This window comes from Heterocephalus glaber, unplaced genomic scaffold, assembly GCF_053883595.1.
Source record: "Heterocephalus glaber isolate CG9 unplaced genomic scaffold, H.glaber_assembly_v1.0 deba00001687, whole genome shotgun sequence".
NCBI lineage: Eukaryota > Metazoa > Chordata > Mammalia > Rodentia > Bathyergidae > Heterocephalus > Heterocephalus glaber.
The window spans coordinates 9,872,416-9,894,515 of record NW_028258412.1 but is presented as its reverse complement, the minus strand read 5'-3'; the positions used below and the strand labels follow the sequence as shown (position 1 = coordinate 9,894,515).

The 22,100-nt window shown below is 42.1% G+C and overlaps 1 protein-coding gene and 1 pseudogene across 2 annotated transcripts; one reads left to right on the top strand and one right to left on the bottom strand.

Moving 5' to 3' along the window:
- Positions 1 to 450: 450 nt before the first annotated feature.
- Positions 451 to 1,653, top strand: LOC101713430 (heterogeneous nuclear ribonucleoprotein D-like pseudogene; annotated as a pseudogene).
- Positions 1,654 to 2,041: 388 nt separating this feature from the next.
- Snrpd3 (small nuclear ribonucleoprotein D3 polypeptide) lies at positions 2,042 to 22,057 on the bottom strand. Of its 2 annotated transcripts, XM_087198098.1 has the most exons (5): positions 21,900 to 22,057; positions 20,097 to 20,239; positions 10,803 to 10,995; positions 8,769 to 8,873; positions 2,042 to 8,651 (listed from the first exon to the last, which is right to left on the bottom strand). In XM_087198098.1, exons 2-4 carry the CDS (start codon positions 20,220 to 20,222, stop codon positions 8,812 to 8,814), a joined length of 381 nt encoding a protein of 126 aa, XP_087054224.1. In that variant the 5' UTR covers positions 20,223 to 20,239; positions 21,900 to 22,057; the 3' UTR covers positions 2,042 to 8,651; positions 8,769 to 8,811. The 2 variants fall into 2 exon arrangements, with proteins under 2 accessions (XP_087054224.1, XP_004843603.1); XM_004843546.4 differs by having other exon boundaries at positions 2,042 to 8,873; positions 21,890 to 22,028.
- Between the last annotated feature and the right edge of the window lie 43 nt (positions 22,058 to 22,100).

Sequence of the window (22,100 nt, the reverse complement as noted above, 5' to 3'; positions counted from 1 at the left end):
TTATGTCACCTGCACTCTCTCCTGTTTTTTCTTTGATTCTGATCAGTCTTATGTTATTCTTCTTTGCATTGTCTAGCAGTTGCTGGATTGATTTCTCATGATCCCTTACTATTTTAAAGAAATTTTTCTTTTCCTGGTCACTAATTGCAGTAATATCTTCTATATCTGAGATTCTGTCCTCACATTGGCTCATTCTGCTGCATAGACTTTCAATGGAGTTTTTAATCTCCTGGAAATCTGTTTGCATATGTTTTATGGATTCCATTTGTTTCCTGTGTTGGGATTCCATCATGTCCCTCTGCTCCTCTCTAGATTTATTAATCATGTCTTGCACTATGGGCACAATCTCTGCTGTTATCCGAGAAATTATTTCTGGCTCTTCCGCCACCATTTTAAATCCAGCTCCATACAATGCTCTGCTGCCACCAGCACCCGCGACCTGGACCACGCACCAGGTCACCCCTGCGGACAGCTCTGCTGCCATGGAGGACCTGAATGAGTACAGCAACATAGAGGAGTTTGCTGAGGGGTCCAAGATCAATGCGAGCAAGAACCAGTAGGATGAAGGTAAAATGTTTATTGGAGGCTTGAGCTAGGATACAAGCAAGAAAGATCTGATGGAATATTTGTCTCAATTTGGGGAAGTTGTGGACTGCACAATTAAAACAGACCCAGTCACTGGAAGATCAAGAGGGTTTGGATTCATGCTTTTCAAAGATGCTGATAGCATTGATAATGTTTTGGAGCTAAAAAAACCCCACGAACTGGATGGGAAATTGATAGACCCCAAGAGGGCCAAAGCTGTAAAAGGGAAAAAAAACCCTAAAAAGGTTTTTGTGGGTGGATTGAGTCCAGATACCTCTGAAGAACAAATTAAAGAATGTTTTGGAGCCTTTGGAGAGATTGAAAATATTGAACTTCCCATGGATACAAAAACAAATGAAAGGAGAGGATTTTGTTTTATCACATACACAGATGAAGAGCCAGTCAAGAAACTGTCAGAAAGCAGATACCATCAAATAGGCTCTGGAAAGTGTGCGATCAAAGTTGCACAACCCAAAGAGGTATATCAGCAGCAACAGCAACAAAAAACAGGAGGAAGAGGTGCTGCAGCTTGTGGGTGAGGTGGTACTAGAGGTTGAGGCTGAGGTCAGGGCCAAAACTGGAACCAAGGATTTAGTAACTATTATGATCAAGGATATGGAAATTACAATAGTGCCTATGGTGGTGATCAAAACTATAGTGGCTATGGAGGATATGATTATACTGGGTATAACTATGGGAACTATGGATATGAACAGGGATATGCAGACTACAGTGGTCAACAGAGCACTTACGGCAAGGCATCTCAAGGGGGTGGCAATCAACAAAATAATTACCAGCTATACTAAAGAGGAAGATATTGAAGAAAACAGGAGATGCTAAAGAAATCTTGCAGGATGACATTGAAGATTGGTCTTCTGTTGCTCTAATGATTATTTTGTAAAAGACTTTCTAGTATACAAGACACAACTGTGTCCAACTGTATATAGCTGCCAATTAGTTTTGTTTTTACTTTGTCCTTTGCTATGTGTTATGACTCAGTGTGGATTTGTTTATACAAATTTTATTTGTATGATTTCATGTTAAACCCCAAATAAATGCTTCCTTATGTGAAAAAAAAAAAATTTATTTCTGACTTCATTTTTTCCAGATCCTCTTTTGTTGCCAGTTCAGGGAGTCCAGATGGTTGAGTGTCAGAGTGTTTCATCTCATTTCCCTTTGGAGTTGCTTTAGGTGATCTGGAAGTCTGGTTTTGAGACTTATTTACATGTCTTCTCATTTTGACAGGGGGTGGGGGTGCTGTGGGTGCCTCCTCTGCGCTGGGGGGGTGGGGTGGTACGGCAGCCCAGAAGCCCAACCCTTGCCTTTTAATTGGAGTATATATACCATTTACGTTTAATGCAATGACTGATAGTGTAACGGCAGACTTACAAACCACAGTGTGGCAACTTTTAGTGGTATAGCAAGATCAGGACAAGAAGAATCAAGAACACACTGAGAGGTTGGAGGCAAGTTTATTATGCCTGCAGACTGATCAGGGGGGATTTCTCCACAAAGTGATCAGCCCAGAGCTGGCAGTGAACAGGGTTTATATGGGTTAAGAGAAGGGGTGTGGGAATACAGAAGCAAGGCATTTATCATCAGTTCATTGGTTGAGGAAGTTACATTTAGTTTACATGGTTTGATAGAAAAGTACACTGGATACAGACACTTCCTGAGAACAAAGGACAATGAAGGAGGACATGTGTTAGGTGTGGGAGGGGGTATGAGCTGGGGGTGGCTCTTTGTTAGTTAGGTCAGCTAGCTTGCTCAGAAATTGTTTTCCGGGTCAATACGATTAGACTTGAGCCTATCATCTTGCTATTGGCTTTCTATTCATTCTATTCTTTGTTCCCTTTTCTCTATCATGCTGATTGAACCATACTCGGCAAGTGCTCTACCACTGAGCTATATCCCTCACCCTTGTTTTTTGTCGGGAGCAATTCTACTTAATTTGGGGGGAAAATCATTTCACAATTAAAATTATGATTAGGCCTAGTTTTCCTGCCTACAGGCCAGCTACGGCACGTCCAGACATAACTACAATGCCCTGGTGATGCTGTGATGCTCCAGGGAAAGATTAAACCAGCTGAAGACAACCTGGGAAGAACAAAATCTTCCTCTGCATAGTTCCTCATTGTTCTAGGATTGTCACTGGCTGCTGCCCTGTGAGTCAGATGGTACATTTCTTTCTCCTGATCTACGGAACTCTCTGTCCTGAGTCATCTGTTACATTTGTTTCTCCTGAAGTACCAGAGTACCCAATAAGGGTATGGTAAGCACTGCTCAGAGTAGAAGTGATCAGGCCCAAAGCTCAGCTTCTTCTCTAAGTCTCATTTTTTCTATCTTTTTTGTATAATAAATTAATTCACCTTGTGCTGCTGTGGCTCGCAGGAGACTAAGACTTACTGCAGAGGTTCTAGTAATGTCCCCTTTTCCTGTTCTCTACATTTTTATTTCTTTGGTTAGCTTAAATCTGTTTTTACTGAAATAAAAATCACATAACATAAATCACAGGGCTGGAGATTTAGCTCAGCAGCACCACGCCGCCTTGCAAGCACAAGGTCCTGAATTGAATCCCTAGTACTGACAAAAAAAAAAAAAATCACATAACAAAATTCACCATTTTAACTTTTTGGGGTGGTGCTTGATATTGAACCTAGGGACTTGTGCTTGCTAGGGAGGCACTCTACCACTGAATTACATCACAAGCCACATTTTAACCATTTTAAAGTGTAGAATTCAGTGGTTGTTAGTATATTCATAATGTTGTACAATTATCACTAATTACAAAACATTTTATCATGTTAAAGAGAAACCTGATACCCATCACGCAGGCATGTCCTATTCTTCCCTCCTCTCATTCCCTTGGCAACCACTTATCAGCTTTTTTTTGTTTGTTTTTTGAGGTAGGGTCTCCCTTGGTAGTTCAGGCTAGCCCTGAACTCACTATGTGAGTTCAAACTCATGGCAATCTTCCTGTCTCAGCCTCCCAAGTGCTGGGATTACGGGCATGTGCCACCATTCCTGGCATCAGCTTTTTTTTTTTTCCAAGACAGGGTCTCACTGTATAGTTCAGGCTGGCCCTGAACTCACTGTGTAGCCCAGGCTGGCCTTTAAGTTGCAGTGATCCTACTGCCTTAATCTCCTGAATGCTGAGACTACAGGTGTGTGCCACTATGCTCAGCTCTATTTATCTGCCTTCTGACTTTATTAATTTGCTTATTCTGGAAACTTCATAAATGGAATTATTCAATATTTTGGCTTTTTGTGGCTTTTTTTCATGGTGGTTTACTCTCATGCTGTAGTGTACTTTTCCTTTTACTTGGCTCAAACTTACTCTTCAGAGCACATTTCTTTTCCTACCTTTAATAAACAGACCTTTTGGATTTGTCTTGATCAATTCTTTGTTCAGGACAGAAAGCACCCAGAAACCACTTCTAGAAGGAGACTTCAGCACCTCCTCCCTAAAAAATATTTGGCCTTTTGTGCTTGGCTTCTTTCATTAACCATCATATTTTCAAAGTTAATCTATGTTGTTGCATCACTAATTCATTCCTTTTTATGGCTCAATAATATTTTATTGTAAGGATATACCACATTTTAAAATCCATTCATCAGTGGTTAGACATGTGAACATTGACTTAACTGTTAGTGGTTGATTTGGGGTTTATATTATGTATCATTAATCTGCCACAGTCTACCTCCAAGTAATTTTTTTTCAGTACTAGTGATTGAACCCAGGGCCTTTACACTGAGCTATATTCCCAGTCCATTTTTGGAGACAGTCTTGGTAAATTGCTTAGTTGCCTAGGTTAGGCTTGAATTTGTAATCCTGTCTCAGCCTCCTAGAGTGTTGGGCTTATAGGTCTGTGCTGCCAGGCTCAGCTTTAAAATAATTACTGAAAGATATTTTTTCCAGGTATTAAATTCAAGACTATTCAAGGATTTTTTCAGCACTTTAAAAATGTTACTTTTGATTTGGGGCCATTTTTTTCATATTTTATATACTTGGAGTTCATTCAACTTCTTGGATCTGAGTTTATAGTTTTCATTAAATTTGGACCATTTTTGGTCATCATTTTTTCAAATAATTTTTGTCTGTATTTCTTTGGGGACTCCAATCACCCATATATTGGGCCACTTGAAGTTATTTACAGCTCATTCTGTTTTAGATACTTTCTTTTAGCTATGCCCTCAAACTTACTGTTTTTCTTCTCCAATAACTAATTTGTTAACTCCATACAACTACAGAAATCAATTTGGGTTTCTCCTCTTTCCTCTTTTTCTCTCTTTCCCACTCTTCTTTTAAAAGCTTGTACTAAGTTTTTTAAATATATAACTTCCATGTCCTTTTTCTTTCTTTTAGACAGGGTCTCACTGTGTAGTTCAGGTTGGTCTTGTGCAACTTAGTGACTTAGCAAGACCGTCTCAAAGAATTAAACCAGGCTTGGTGGTGCATCCCTGTAATCCCAGCACTCAGGAGTCCGAGGCAGGAAGATCACTGTGAGTTAGTGGCCAGCCTGGGCTACATAGTGAATTAAAGGCCAGCTCAAATTACATAGCAAGACCCTGTCTAGAAAAAAAATTTTTTTTTAAATGGTTCAGGATGTAGCTCAGTGTGAAGTCCCCAGTGTACACATGTGCGCGCGCACGCGCGCGCACACACACACACGCACACACACACACAAAGACTAAATGAAAAACAGAAAGGCAGAAAAATATATACAAGGGGATACATATTACTGTTATGAGAGATAAGATGTTGAAATCATCTTACAGCATACCATTAAAGATGGGGGAGAATCAATTTAGGGTAATCTTACATAGGAGATTAAAAGAAATAGAGGTAAATCTAAATAATAGAAATTCTGGGAAGAAAAATCACAAACCACCAAAGGAAAAAAATCACTATCACATAATTCAAGAGTTTACCAGAAATGAAAGCCAAGAGTCCAACCTGAAAGGGTTCAAGGGCTTGACACAATGCACGGAAAGACTCCTCAATGTATGTGCATTCTTGTGGAATGTAAGAACCCTATGATGAGGAAGTCACAAAGGACCAGAACTCACAATGACTTCAGACTCCTTTATAGCAAGGGTAGATGCTAGACAAGGTAGCAAAGCCTCACAATTCTGAAGGAAAACAAATTTCAACCTAGAATTTCACACCTAATCAAGTGTGAAAGAACATTTTCAGATATGAAGTCTCTCAAAAAATAAAAATAAATTACTCCCCATGTATCCCTTGCACACCACATACTCGCCTGAAATCAGGTAATGAACTAAGAGAAAGAAATTACACAAAAAACAGGAGACTCAACTAAGGAAGGGTCTAGGGAGAATGGGATGACAAACACATTAGGTACTGGCTGGAACCAGTTCAGATTAGGGTGAGTCAAGAATAACTGATAGATAATGTGTAAAGGTCTTTAAAGACTTGAGTTCAATTAGTGACCGAAAACTAAGCCAATAAAAATACAAGAGGATTATTACTTCTAGAGCAAAGTTCTCCAGTAATCTAGTCTACTACATCGTTCAGCAGTGATAATTTAACCAGTCATAATTTAACAATGACTATGATTAAATTATAAGTATAATTAGGGAGATAGGGAGTATATACATGGTAAGCAAAAAGAATTCAAAAGACATTCCTAAAACTGAAAAAGCAAGGACTAGCCATGAGAACATGTTAAACAGACAAATCAGCCACAAGTTGAAAGGAAAGAAGCAGAAAAAAATAAGGAAGAGCAGGAAGGGCAGGAGAATCACTTGTTTTCATAACAATCCTTGCAGGACCATTTGTTTTCAATACACAGTAACTAATTTTTCCCCCCTAAAATGCAGGATATAAAATTTTTAGCCAGCGGGACATGGTGGTGCACACCTATAATCCCAGCACTCCAGAGGCTGAGGCAGGAGGATGAGGCTGTGACTTAGAGGTCAATGCAGGTTATATTGAGTTCAAGGTCAGCCTGAACTACATAGTGAAACCTTGCCTCAAAAACAAAAACAAACCTTTTAGCCAGTCTGAACTATATGATGAGACCCTGTCTCAAAAAACCAAAATAAACTGTTTACAAATCTTTTAGGTTTTCTTTATAGCTTATATAAATGAGAACTCTTTTCACTTTTCTGGATCTAGGAGGGTGACAGCCAGATTCCAGTATGGAGAATCAGGCAAAGCTGGTTATTCCTGTATGGTTATAGGATCAAAAGTCCGCCTTTCAGATCCAAGATGCAATTAATTACTATTAAGTGTTCTATCTTACAGTTTAAAATATTATTATGAAAGTATGTGGTTAAATAGTGTTATAGTAAAATAACTTACAGAGCTGGTACAATAGCATGCACCTGTAGTCCCAGCTACTCAAGAGGCTGAGATAGGAGGATCACGAGCCGAAGAGTTCAAGCTTGGCTTGGAAAACACGGTGAGATCCCATCTCAGAAAGTAAATAATTAAGAAAATAAAACATACTTTAGTCCAGAGTCAAAGTTCGGCCTCAGATATACTGAGTAAGAATTACTTAGCAGGAGCACAAGGCACTGTTTAAAATGCAGACCCTGAGGCCTGTTTGAAAGGGCCCTTGGAACCTTCACTTTTAACAGGATCCCTACATAGTAGGTGGTGAAAATCCGTGCTCTCACTCAGTGTATTAATGATCCAGTGGGCTTCATTAATAGCAGTAAATCACGTTCTGGAAGTGAAGGTCACTAGCAGCAAAGAAGCAAAGTAATCCAAGCAGGATACTAGTGGGTAGTACAGCTTCTGGCTAAAAGAATTCCATTTATAAAGACTTCAAAGAAATTCACTGTATATGTAACTCAGTGCACAAGTTTCTTTTCTTGCCAGAAATATTAACTATAACTTAACTCTCAGCCAAATCTAACACAAATTATTCAATTCCATTCATAGTGAATAAGTTCATTTAAAATGACCAACAGTCCCAGAGCACCTTCATGGATCAGCACTGCCTCAGAGGTCACCAGCCACCTGTCACCCAGATGCCTTAAAGGAGTCAGGAGCATGGGAGCAAGAAACACAGGATGCTCTAGGGAGAGTCTCTGAAGCCTTATCTGTTTTTTTTTTTTTGGTACCAGGGATCGAACTCGGGTCCTTGCACTTGCACACCAGGCGGTGAAACCACTGAGCTAAATCCCCGACTCTGTTTTCCCAATTTTTGCGTTGTCACAATATTCACTTTATGCACCTTATCCTCTCTAGTTCCCTTGTCTTTTTTTGCCAGTACCAGGGATTGAACTCAGGACTTTGCGCTTGCCAGGCAGGCGGGGCACCGCTGGGCTACATCCCCAACCCTCTAGTTCCCTTTTCTACATGAATATGTCAATTAATGGTGAGGTGCTCTGATAAACTCTTAAAATGTATTCCCCAAATGACCAGAAAACTGCTTGTATAGTCAGGATATGAGCCACATACGTGGGTGGCTAGTATCCTCTGAATTACTTTTTAATATCTTGGTTGTTTTTTCCAAATGCAAAATCACTAGGATTACAAGACTACATAAGGCAGAGTATTGAATTTTTGTGTATGTGTTGTTTTTGTTTGGTACCGGGGATCGAACTCGGGACCTTGCGCTTGGGAGGCAGGCACTGGAACCACTGAGCTAAATCCCCCGGCCCAGAGTACTGAATTTTTTCAGAGTAGCATGAGCTGTGTTGTTGAACTTGAGCTTATGACATGTCCACAAAGGTTTAATTGAACAAAGTATTCATTATGTGTCTGTGTCTGAAGATAAATGAGACTCAGTATGTATTTTTGGAACTTCTCTGAGGTGAGCTTTTCTGGGCTTAACCAGTAAACAGCTTGGAATAGCAGCTTAAACTTTTTATCAATATCTGTGCTATATCAAAATGTTGGCATTCTACCAGGGTGTCAAAATTTAACTTGCTGTCAAAGAAAACTCCAAAATGAACACATAACCCTCATTTTCTCAAAAACAAAACCACCAGATTTATTTAGTTTATAACATTTCCACTGATCTAAAGAGAAAGATGCCGGACTGGGGATGTAGCTCAATGGCGCTGCAGCTGCCTGGCAAGCACAGGTCCTGTGTTTGATCCCCGGTACCAGAAAAAGAGAAAAAAAAATTAAAAATAAAGAGAAAAATGTCAAAGAAAACCTAAGACATACACACAAGTGCCCACCCCCCTGAACTTAAGATAACCTAAATAAAAAATGTAGGGACAGTTCTGTTCAACCAAGTTAAGTTATCTTCGCTTCTGGAAGATGTTTCCACGTCCCATTCCACGTCCTCTTCCTCTTGCAGCCACTGAAAAGGAAGAAGAGAAAGGGTGAAGACAGGTCAGCATGGTCAGTGAATGCTCATGGTGCAGAGCAGCTGGAGTGCTGGGACATCAGCTCAGATAGAGTCCCAAAAGGTCACCAGGTCCAACATTACCCTGCCCCATCCTCGCACTTCATAGTGAGGACGGGGACCCAGGAAAGGCGGGCCTGGCATGGACGCCTGGCATCAGAGCAGGGGCCAGCGCTGGGCTCCTGCCTTCTGGTTCAGCACTGCTCTGGACGAGTGGCTGGGAAGCAGCATAGAGAGCAAAAGTGGTCTGAGAACCACAGAAAAGATGAATTCCTGGGGCTGGCCTGTGGTGAACTAGTAAAACATTACAGATGAACTTAATTTACTTTTAAAATTCTGAAACAATACAGTTAAGAGTTAGCATCTGTTAATTGTTAATTCCGGGCGAGAGGTTTTATCATTCTTTGAATTTCTCTGGATGAAAAAAGTATTTCATAACAGCAAAAACAAAATAACACTCCCTATACAAAGGGTTCTAAAAAGACTGCTGTTCTCTGTGACCCAAAGGTTTTAGGAAGGGGCCAGAGCCCTTGAAGGACAGATGAAAATATTCTGGTGGCTACTAACTGGAGTCTCATCCTTCTCTGCTCTTCCAGAGCCTGCAGCCATCCTGAAGAAAGTTTAGAGCAAAGTCCTGCAAGAACCCACCCACCTGCTAAAGGACGCCAGGGGTTAGGAGAGGTACAAATAGCTCCATGTGTCTGGGTAAACTCACTGCCAAGTTATTTTTAATGCACAGCTACCTGGCTCCTACTTGGCTGGAGATGTTGCAAATTCACTATGACAATGAGGGCAGCACTGAGGGTATTTTAAAGAATTATACTATTGCATTTTTCTTTTGGTACTAGGGATTGAACTCAGGACCTTGCACTTTCGAGGCAGGCAGTGGCACCACTGAGCTAAATCCCCAGGCCTACTACTGCATTTTTAAGGTCAAAAGCTACTTCACATATAAAATATGCAGCTGAAGATACCAATGGAGGATCCAGGAGCTTGCTATGTAGCCCAGGCTGGGTTTAAACTCACAATGTAGGCCAGGATGGCCTCAAACTTGCAGCAATCCTCCTACCTCAGCCTCCCGAGTGCTGGGATGACAGACATGCACCACCCACCTGGATTCCCTGGCCAATCTTTCCAACAGTAAGGGAGTTTTAAGGGCTACTCTTGCTTTCTTATCTAATAATGTGGCAGAACTTCTCAGGTACCCAAGTAAATAACCTGACTGGGCTAACTCCTATCAAGAACAGCCAGACCAAGTCACTGAGGACATGCTGGTCTCAAAAAGTATGCTAAGGGAGGGATTTATTTTCAAATACAAGAAACATTGAAACTAGAAGTGCAGGTCCCATTAGTGGGCAAAGATGGCTCAAACCTGCTTATTTATATCTGAAAAGGGATTTCCACTGTCAGCATCTGCCCAAGTACAGGCTGGTATCAAAACACATCACCGAGTCTCCCTAAGAATGCTGCCCTACTGCTTCAGGAGTCAGCTTATCCACACTCTAGTGTGTGTGCTCAGCAAACTAGACAAGAGCAAGCTGCCCCAGGCATCTTGGACAGAACTTCCGAAAAGGAAGAACTTTCCAGAAATTTATTATAGACTTATTAACTCTTTCACTTAAGACAAGGAGTCCACCTATTTAAATAAGCTACTTTGAATCTTGCATAAGCCCTATGATTCAGATCAAATGAGGCAAAAGACAGACAGTAGGACAAGGCCGCCAATGCCTTAAAGGGATCTCCCAGGACTGAGGGGAAAATGGGCAACACTAGGTGCGGAGACAGCTGAGGTCAGGCCCATCTCTGTCCCTAGCCAATAATAGGGCCTTTTTCTAAAAAATACAAGATAAACTCAATTTTAAAAATCAGTGCAGAAGTACCTACCTTGGGCCTTCAGAATAGCAGCTTTTCCCCGGCCAGCCCCTGAGCCTTGGTTTTTATTTTTCATGCTCTTTAACATGGGTGCATTTTTCAGCATGTCAGGCAATATCAGAAAGCGGATCTTGCTGCCACGGATGTATACTTGCTCCAGCTGTGCCACTCGGCCATCTCTGTATGTGACTGTGATGTTGGACATCTGGAAAGGAATAATTAGTGATCAGTAAGGGTCAACAGTACCAGCAGAGGACAGGGGTACACAAAGAGGAAACCTTGACTAGTGGGAGAAGGAAGTCTAGAAATGCAAAAACTGATGTGATAACAGAAAAAAGTGAGGCAAACTGGTGAAACACCATAGTAATAGCTGGCACTTACTGTGTGCACCAGGGACTGTGCTAAGTACTTTATATGATTAACTTCACAACGCCTCCAGGGTAGGTATGTGCTCTCCCACTTTTACAGATTAAAAACAAAACAACCAACAAGGAACATGTCCAAGATCAAACAACTGGAATCCAGAGGACTCCAGATTGGAAACAGGTGGCCTGACCCGAGTCCTATTTCTGCTGGGTCAGCATTCAGAGTTCTTGATGGTGGCACATTCTAAATGAGATGGTTTCAAACTGCTTGTCCAAACTGTGTCCTTGCTGCACCTGCCTGGCAGTCAAAATGCAAAGGTACTATGAAAGTCAGGGGTGTGTGCTAGCTGCAGTTCCAACTCTCCTAGTGTTCACGCTAGAAGGCTAATGACAAGGGTCTGCAGAGCAAAGGCAGCAGCGCCTACTCCCAGGGCCTGCAAGAGCTTACACAGGGAGAAAGAGAGCACTCAGGAACATTTAAGATACAAGGACGAGCGTGGAGTTGTAAGCCAGGACAGGGCCATCACTTCAGAAACCTGAGCAGGTCATTCAAGTTTATGGACAAAGGGCTGACAGGGTTAAGGCAGCACCTTGGAAGACAAATATGCCTTGGCAAGACAAATGGGTAGATGCAAGTGGGACAAAGGGACTCTCTAGGTGAAGCCAGCCAGGGGATCTGCTGGGCACAGGGAAGTGACACAAACTTGCCTATGCCAAAATAAATAGGTACCATGTTTACTATAAGTAGCAGCTTATCTGATGAATGTTCTAAAGGGAAGAGAGAGGACTATATTTAAAATGGTCAAGCCCACATCACAGAGTTGTGCTATCTCCCCAGGTTTCTGTTGCTGTTTCACATTCACTTGCTCTTTTCTTCAAGTGCCAGGTAGTCTCTGCTTGAACACCCAGAATGCAAAAAGACCAACAATGCTCTGGGTCGGTTATGGCAAACCTTTGTAGAGCTTTCAATGATAACAAAAAGCTGGCTGCAGTACTCGTGCCATGGGTTTGCCATCACCTCTCTGGACTGTTCCTGCTCTATCTGCATGGTTGGGATGGTTTCTAGAGCTTCCATCTATTGTCCTCGTTCGACCATCAGGCGGGTGAGAGAACTACAGCTTTTCATCAACCTTCAGCTGCAGGTTCCACATTCCAAGTTCCTTCAATTTTCACAGTTCCTATGTTCTCGCCATCCTATTCTTCCCTTGAAGAATACCATAACCTATGGTACCACAAACGAACAGTTATGGTTAGACTACGCAAGAGAGAACCTTGAATCCCACCCAGGATCCCCAGTATGAGACACACCCATGAGTCTACAGAAGACAAAATAGGTGAGGTTCTCCAAGTGAGAGCCAGCTCTGTTGTCGAGTGTAACCTTAGGTATGTCTCTAGAATTCTGAGCCCCAGTCAGTTCCTTCCCCTACAAGTGAGAAAAATACAGCACAACAAAGCCAACACTACCTGAGCACTAACTAGACATCAGGCACCATCCCAGGTGACTGATTTCCCACAGTAATTTTTATTTTATGAGATAGGGTCTAAGTCATTATGTTGCTCAGGCAAGGCTCAAATGTACGACCTTCCTGCTTCAGCTTCCCTGAATGCTGGGATTACAGGCATGTACCACCACTCAGGCCCACAGTAATTTATTTTGTACCACAAAAGCCCACCAGAGAGATTCCTGCTGGAGAGATGAATGAAGTAGCACAGCCTTTCGGAGGCAAATCTGTCCCATATCCTTACCATGGGTAAGGCCCATACCCTTACTGATGGTCATTCTGCCCCTACATGGTCTGCCTGGGGTCTGAACTGAGGTCTATCTAACTATAAACCCACACTCCTAAGCACTGCCAACAGACCACTACTTACCCCCAAGAAGTGCTATAGAGCAAATTAAACAAAAAATGCTGTCTTGGGCCGGGGACTTAGCTCAGTGGTTTCGCCGCCTGCTGCGCAAGCTCAAGGACCTGAGTTTGATCCCTGATACCAAAAAAAACAAAAAAACCTCCCAAAAAACGCTGTCTCAATTGCTTAACACGTAACAAAGACTTAGGAAACGTCAAATCTGACCGACAGTTAAAATGTCTATTTGGTGGCTGTGCTACTGCTAAACCATATCACCTCCAGCACATACTCGTACATCTCATTCCTTCCTGTCATAATCCCCCCACTTGGCTCGAGAATCCCACAACAGGCCGTCATGTAGGCCCAACAAGACTTATCGTAGGTGCTTTCACAAATGGCTCATGTCCTGGCTAAACAGGGAATCCTAGCATCACTGACTCCTATTCCAACAGCTCACTACTGCCCTCATGCTTCCTGTAGCACCAGCAAAGAAATAGCTTTGTGGCCCTACAGTCCTGCTGCCTGTCCTCCAGAGTGCTAATAAGCCCATGCTGTGCTTGAATCATAAACCCAAAGGGAATCTTTGAGTGGACTAGTTTTAATAAAATGCAGGAAAACCAAGTTTAATCAATTTTCCTAAACAACCACAATGAAACAGACAGCATAAGCCAGATACCCAACTGAAATGACAATCTGGGGCCAAGATGGAAAAGCTAGGTCCAGGATTATGAAATAATGTTGGGATATTAGTTTTCATCTATGGTTCTTGGCTTGTAATTCCCCATTCAAGGAAGGTCAAATAAACTATTATTTCTCTTCCCCAAGGCAGGTCACAGAAACTGTTATTTTCCTCTGCCTTCTGTCTTAAGAGCTGTCTATAAAGAAATTCTATGATCTGCCCTGTCTGATAGACCATAAGGCCCTCATTTCAGAGGGCTTCCTTGCTTCATGCCCAGCAGGAAGGAATGCTACACAGAAAGACCAAGAAGAATCTGAACAGAAAGACTTTGCTGGGTTTCCTTACTCCATCTATTAGTATTAGAAAATAATCTTTTTGTTCAATCCCCTTTCTACATGGTATCCAGATCATGTCTATGCAATGAAGTTTTCATAAAAACCAAAAAAGGCTAGGTGTGGTGGTACATGCTTCCAGTACTTAGGAGGCTGACACAGGAGGGGCTGACACAGGAGGGACTTCCACAAGCTCAAGACCAGCCTGAACCACATAGCAAGACCCTGTCTAAAAAAAAAGACAAAACATCGCTTCTCAGTCTTTTGGCTAAGATCAAGTGTAAAAAAGACAAACCTAAGAAACAAACAAAACCCCAAAAGGACAGGGTTTGAGGAGTTTCCAGATAGCTGAATATGTACAGATTCCTAGATGGTGGTACACACAGAAAAAGCTCCATGCTCTTTTCTCCACACCTTGCCCTACACATTTCTTCATCTGTATCCTTTATAATATCTTTGTAATATCCTTGTAATATCATATGCCAGTAAACCCAAGCACTCCCCTGAATTCTGTGAGCTGCTTGAACAAATTAGTCAAACCCATAAGGGGGCAGTGGGAATTGTGATTTATAGCTGGTTGGTGAAACAATTCGGGGCTTGCAGCTGGCATCTAAAGGAGAGAAGCAGTCTTGGGGACAAGGCCTGACAACATCCCCATATAGTGTCAGAATGGGATTAAATTAGGGGATACCCAAGTGGTGAACACTGAGGAACTGAGAGCTTGCTTGGTGTGGGGAAAAAGCCCTACATAGCTGGTGTCAGATGTTGTGAGTATATAGTTCAGTTGGTTTTTCCTTCAGAGGAGGCCTCCTATCACATTAGAAACATACACATTCTTTAGGACAATTTCACACATATACACTTATAGATGCCCACTCAGTTGCCACGGATTTAATAGAAATATCAACTGATGCCATCTACCTATCTTTGCTCTTAGGAAACACACACAAAAGTATTATGGGGCTGAGGCAGGAAGATCGTCTTGAGTTCAAGGCCAGTTTGGAGTACAAGTGAGACTCTGTCTCAAAAAGTATTATGGGGTAAAGGAATGTGATCAATGTAATCCATTCTAAAACAGTTCTAAAAAAATGTATATAGTTTAAAAACTGGTTTTCCTTCAATCTAAAAGTCTAGGTATCTAAAGAAATTCAATGACACTGCATTCAGAAATTTAAAAAACTGTCCTAGTTGGGCCAGGGATTTAGCTCAGTGGTTCCACTGCCTGCCTTGCAAGCTAAGGACCCAAGTTCGATCCCCGGTACGAAAAAAATAAAAAATAAAAAAAATAAAAATAAAAAACTTTCCTAGTATTAGTTACAGGTAGTTTTTTTGTTACTAACCCAATTATGGGCAGACTTTTTTTGTGTTATCACTTCAGAACACTAAACTGCACCTGCAGACCGTTTTTCTATAAGTATTAAAGCCAAGAAGAGGCCTAAATTCTTCCACAGTGGCATGTTAAATGCAGTTCCAGAAAGAAAATAATCTGCTCTTGTACTGACAGCAGAGCCCTTGGCAGCCTTATTTTATTTTCAATTTTAGATATTCTCACTATTTACTAATTTGCAAGTCTGATTACTAATAAGGTCTTTTATAGGGAGGGGGATACCGGGGATTGAACTAGGACCTTGCACTTGCGAGGCAGGCAGTAGCACCACTGAGCTAAATCCCCAGCCACTAAGGTCTTTTTTTTTTTCCTTTCCTTTTTTTTTCCTTTGCATTGCTGGGAATTGAACCCAAGGCCTTGCACCTCCTAGGTAGGTACTCTACCGCTGAGTTAAATCCCCAGCCCAAGGCCATTTACATATATTTTCTTCTGTGAATCATCCATCCATCCATCTGGATGCACTTAAAATTGGGATAATAACATTCTTGACTTGCAAAAACTATACACTAAATAAATATAATAACCTTTATCATAAAAATAAATCATGTGATGTCCTAAGTGTTTGAATAGTGACTATAATTGGGTCAGAAGACTCCTGATGTTCACCAAGAATCTACAAAGGAACTTTGGAGAACCATTCACAGTAGAATTATAATAAAATCTACAGCCATAAAGTTTCCCCCCAAAGGCTACATAGTTTATTCTATAAAACAGAATTATGTGCTTATTCCTACTCATCACGCCTCACCTTAAAGCACTTATGGTTTTTCTTTCTTTTTTTTTTTTTGGTTTTTAATATTTTATCAAACATCTGACTAGCAGTTTTTTTCCTCCTCAGTACTGGGGATAGAATCCAGGGCCTCACACATGCTATTGCTCTACCAAGCTACAGTCCCTGAGTCTTTCCAATTTTTGAGACAAGGACTTGCTAAATTGCCTAGGCTGACCATAAACTTGTGATCCTGTCACATCCTCAGTAGCAAGGATTACAGGCATGCTTCATTACACTCTGCTAGAAGCATTCATTCTTACAAAACATTTTTTTCTTCTGAGTTTGAAGAAAGATCCCTCAGTTCCCACTGCCATTTAAAAAAGACAGGATGCTTCAGGTCCATCCATAGTGATTACAGAGTCAGGAAGGAAAACTTTGTCATCTGGGGACCTCTAGTTCTAAGTCATCGATCTTTAAGCTGGGCAAAAGATTGGGGATGTCCCATTTCTTTGACCAACAAAAACTGGCTAAAAAGAACCATGTGGAGAGTCACAAGGGTCCTTGCTCACTATCATCCATATGGTGTCCTTAGGGGGTACTCACAGTGACAAAAGAAGGGCATTAACCCACAGCTGACATCATAACCTGCAGTACTAACCACTAGATTGTACTTGCCTTGAAGTTGTAGGGTTTGGTAGTTGGGAGGGCAAAGCTCTCTGCCCTTCTAGCCAAATCTCAGATACACATAAGTACCTACAAAGTACCACAAAGTATCTCTGACCTACAAAGTACCATTCTGGAGACTTCATTATAGGGTTCATGCATGGACAAATAAATAAAGCTAAACATTATATATAACCACCTAACTTTAAAACACCCAAGGGAACCAGGTGTGGCAACACACACCCATAATCCCAGTACTCTGAGAGGTAGAGGCCGTGTCACAAGTTCAAGCCCAGCCTAGACAATTTAGTAAGACACTGTCTCAAAATAAAAGAGGACTGCGGCCGGGGACTTAGCTCAGTGGTTTTGTCGCCTGCTGCACAAGCACAAGGACCTGAGTTTGATCCCCGGTACCAAAAAATAAAATAAAATTAAATTAAAATAAAAGACGACTGGAGATGTAACCCCATGTAAGGGAGTTGAGGTGTAGCTCAGTGGTAGAGCATTTGCTTAGTATATACAAGGCCCTGGGTTTGATTCTCGGCATTGCCTCCCCACCCCCATAATTCCTACCCCACAACTTTTGTAAGTTACCTCTAACTTCTTTTCAAAGTATTTATAAAGTAAACATCAAAAATCCAAAATATAGGGCCGGGGATTTAGCTTTAGTTCCAGCGCCTGCCTTGCAAGCACAAGGTCCTGAGCTTGATCCCTGGTACCAAAAAAACACCCCCAAAATACAAGCAGGCAAAGTCCATACCAGTAGTGGTTGTGTTTTCCAAATCTTTATAATGTGCTAACTTACCCCACTATTGTAACATGATAACAGAAAACCTTATTAAAACCCAGTATCAAGCTGAGCACAGTGGTGCACACCTATAAATTCAGCTACCTAAAGAGGCTGAGGCAGGAGGATCACAATTCCTAGGTCAGCCTGGGCAAGTTAGTGAGACCCTATCTCAAAACAAAAAAGCAAACCAACCAACCAACCACAACCACCACCACCACAAGATCCAACATCAAACGTCATACGGTAAACTCCTGCTACTGTCTGCTTCAGAAAGAACAAGCAGGGAAAGTGTTAGGAGGATGCCCTCATTTCCAAAGGGCTAACTGACAGTCAGCCAGGAAAAAAAGACAGCAGGGGGCACTGCAGGAGCCCTGGGGCTCACAGTCCCTGAGAATGAAGTGCTCGGTGTTCACCTGGGCCAGTTTAGCTCTACACAGTCTGCTGGGCTTTAGTCAATGTGCTTAGGTTCTGGTAGATTCAGCAAAGCCTTGTCATTTTGACTCAAGCAAGGTTATGGGCTGAACTGTGTCCCTGCAAAAATTCACATGTTGAAGTCCTAACCCCAGTACCTCAGAATATGAGCATACTTAGGGAATCTTTACAATTAAGTTAAAAATGAGGTTGGGCAGGGGATTTAGCTCAGTAGTTCCGCTGCCTGCCTTGCAAATGCAAGGTCTCAAGTTCGATCCCCCGCCTCAAAAGAGGTTATTATATGACTGTAAGAGATTTGGACAGAGATGCTACAGAAATGTAAAGACATAAGAAAAAGACATCACCTAAGCTGAAGAGAGGCAGGAAGACAATGTATGCTCAAAGCTACAGAGAAATCACAAATAAATGAACCCTGCAAAACAACAGCCAGGACCACTTGATCCTCAGTGTGACCTTGGATAAGGCACTTGACTTTCCCAACCTTGTTTTCTCATCTGAAAAACAGTAACAAATACTATATGTTGAACACTTCTACTGTGTGAGGCACTGAACTAGCTTCTGCACACACATAACTCAAATGATCTTTACAACAATCCCAGAGCATGGGTACATCCCTGTGGCAGTCTGGGCAAATACTGCTTAGACCTCCCTCAAGAGACAACAGGCTGTGAAGAACAATGCAGGGAGCTGACAACCTCCAGCTGCCATCTTTGGAATCTATCATAGGACTCATCACCCTGAGGCTGCTCTCCAAGGCTACCAGCCAGTGCCTCACCAGCGTGGGTGTGCTAGAGCCAGGCCACTTCTGCCCATGCTAGACTCCTCACCCGAGCAATCTCTGCTTGGCTGAGATTTCCTCAGAGCTATGATGTAGCGTGAGGCCCTTCCTCCTCAATCTTCCTTCCTTTCCCCAGTCAGATCTGCATCCCAGCTCTCCTGCCTACTTTGGCTCCCTTGCTCTATTATTCTTTTTTGCCATTTTCCCAATAAATCTCTTGCACATCTAATTCAGAACTGGCATCTGGATCTCAGAAGACCAAAATAACACCAACCCCATTTTATTGAAGAAACGGAGGTGATTAATATACCTAAGGTCATATGATCAGGATTCAAACATACATTTCTAATTGCAAAGCCCAATTTCTTAACAAATGGTTTAAAGAACAAGGAATATGTGCCGATACTTTGTAAAGTAATGCTATAAAAATTCATAGGACTATACAAAAGATAAAGTAGTGCTACTTCCATCTCAGAAAGCTGCTTAGTCACAAGTGACACGTTGTAGATGAGTCTTTTAATCTCATTCTTCTTTATTTTTGTGGCACTGGGGAATGAACTCAGGCACTTATGCATGGTAGGCAAGTGCTCTACCACTGAGCTACAGCCCCAGCCCATATATTCTTCCTTTATGAATTGCAAAATTACTAACAAACCTGCTTACCTCACAAAATAGTTACAATAATCAAATTAGACTTCTCCTTCAAGAAAAAAGGCAAATACAGTATGTGAATTGATGATTCTGCTAACTGCAAAACATAAGTACGTGTAAGTAGATAATGGCTCTAAACCACTTCAAAAGAAATAAAATCACTTCTCTCAAATAGACCCCTAAAATGATATAGCATGATGGAGAAAAACGGAAGACAAAATCTAATACGGTAAGTCCCCAATTTACGAATGAGTTTCATTCTAGAACCTTCATAAGTCAAATTTTTTCCTAAGTCTGACAAAGTGAGCCTTACATAGTACACCTATGAAAGTTTGCAGCTTGAATGTCTGTCAGTCAGAAACTTACTGCAAATGGCTTTTCTGCCTTAAGATTGCCTCTTATTTGTGTACTATGTCCCAGAGTCTGTTTTTTGTTTTGTTTTTGGTACTGGGGATCGAACTCAGGACCTTGCCCTTGCCAGGCAGGTGGCGGCGCCACTGAGCTAAATCCCCGGCCCTGGCCCAAAGTCTGTTAAGAGTGCCTGACACACACTAGGCATTCATTAAATAACTGTTGAATGAGAAACTCAAAAAGGTCTCCCATCAGCACCTTTCTGTCCTGAAACACTGGCCCCAAATTCCCTACACCCTCAGGTGCAAAGCAGAGTACCTGGCAATTCATGTTGTCCTCCGCTTCAATGAGCTTCCCCCGATATACTTCACCAGTGTTTGTCTCACATGTCACAATGTGGCCCTCAGCCTCATGGAGTACTTTAATTGGCACACCAATAGACATCTTGACAAGGGAGAGTTCTAGAGTGAGAGAAACAAAAGTCAGTTTATCTTTTAGAGGCCCGAGAAAGCCTGGCACTTCATAAAACTTTGCAAAGATGAGCCAAACAAAAACCAAACACATGCTGGGTGTGGTGGCAAATGCCTGTAAATCCCAGCATCCAGAGGCTGAGGCAGGAGGACTGCTGCAAGTTCAAAACCAGCCTGGGATACATAGTGAGTTCAAGGACAGCCTGAACTACACAACAAGACCTGACTCAAAAACTGACTTGGAAAACCCTATATGGTAAACAGATGTGGGGAGGATGGTAGGGGAAAGCTAGAGGAAAGCCAACAGTAAAGAAAAAAGTGCTTCCCTTCTCCCTCCCCACTGTACATCCCTTTATCCAAACCATTAACCAATACTGTATGTACGTTGTGGGGGAGGAGACTGAAACACATTTAAAGAATGTATTTGCCAACCCACAGTTGTGGGTGACTCCAGTTTGAGAGTCATTATATACACTTGAGCTGTTCAGTACTGTCTATATATAGCTATTTAAACAAAATAAAAAATCCAGTCATGGGCCAGGGATTTAGCTCAGTGGTTTCGCCGCCTGCTGTGCAAGCACAAGGACCCGAGTTTGATCCCTGGTACCAAAAAAAAAAAAAAAAAAAATCCAGTCCTCAGTCACACTAGCCAAATTCCAAGCTCAACCATCACATGTGGCTAGTGGCTATGGTACTAAGTGGTGTAGAGAGACCAAAGGACCCAGACTAATCTAGGAGAGGAGGCTGCTTTTAGTGAAGCCCTTTGACTCTCCACTTACTTTTCTACCAAGGCTTAAAAGAAAATATTAAGGCGTTCACATAATCAGGAAAAGTGCCTGACTTGATCTAATTTTAAAAGGGCTCTTTATTCTGAAGAGATAGGTGACTCAAGATTGGAACATATTACATGTGTACAAGAGATAAAGGGAACGAAGATGAGGTTGGCAAAGACAGACTCCTTGATGAGGGTCCTTGACTTTCAGCTTTAGAATTTTGCATTTTATACTAAAGACAGGAGGGATTATAGGTAGGGAAAGAATGAAAAAGCAGAAGCCTGTACGAAAATGAATAGAACGTATAGCTTAAAAATAGAGAAATTTATTAAAACTCCTGCAGAGTGGAAAGCATGAGAACACTGCCAGAAAGGGGACTGGAGGCAGAGACGTAAAGAACACCACAAAGGATGACCCAGATAGGACTTCTGAGAAAGCAACAATTATTTTAAAAATTATTTTGCCGAGAATTTAGCTCAGTGCTTCCGCTGCCTTCCTTGCAAGCACGAGGTCCCGGGTTCGATCCCCGGTACCAAAAGAATAATAATAAGAAGAAAAAAGAGCCAGGAATTTAGCTCAGTGGTTCCGCCGCCTGCCTCGCAAGCGCAAGGTCCCAAATCCAATCCCCGGTACCAAAAAAAATAAAATAAAATAAAGAATACTGCCTGAATGTTTCGAAAAGCAGTTACCTGGAAAGGTACAGGAAGTGAAAGCCATTTACTTGTGGGGAAAGCTAACGACTGTTAAAAGCGCTAGTGAGGCAAAGCTAATTTTGGGGGGGGGGGGTTGCTTCCCGCTCCTCCTCCCCCAACTCCTCAGCAGCACAGCCTTTTCTAGCTCACGGGCGCCTCAGCCTCCCCTTGCCCGCCTTTTCTCACCGACTGGCGTCTCCTTTTCCTCCTCCTCTTCGGAGCAGGAAACTAGTACAGAAGATACGAAGGCGAAGGCGTGCAGAAGGTGAATGGCGGACCCCGCGCTCCCAGAATACCACGCGTTCCCAAAATGCCGCGCGCAGGGCCCGTCCCTTTCCTTTCCCCAGTGGTAAACCCGGTCTAGCCTCCGCTCCCTCCTCACTCCGC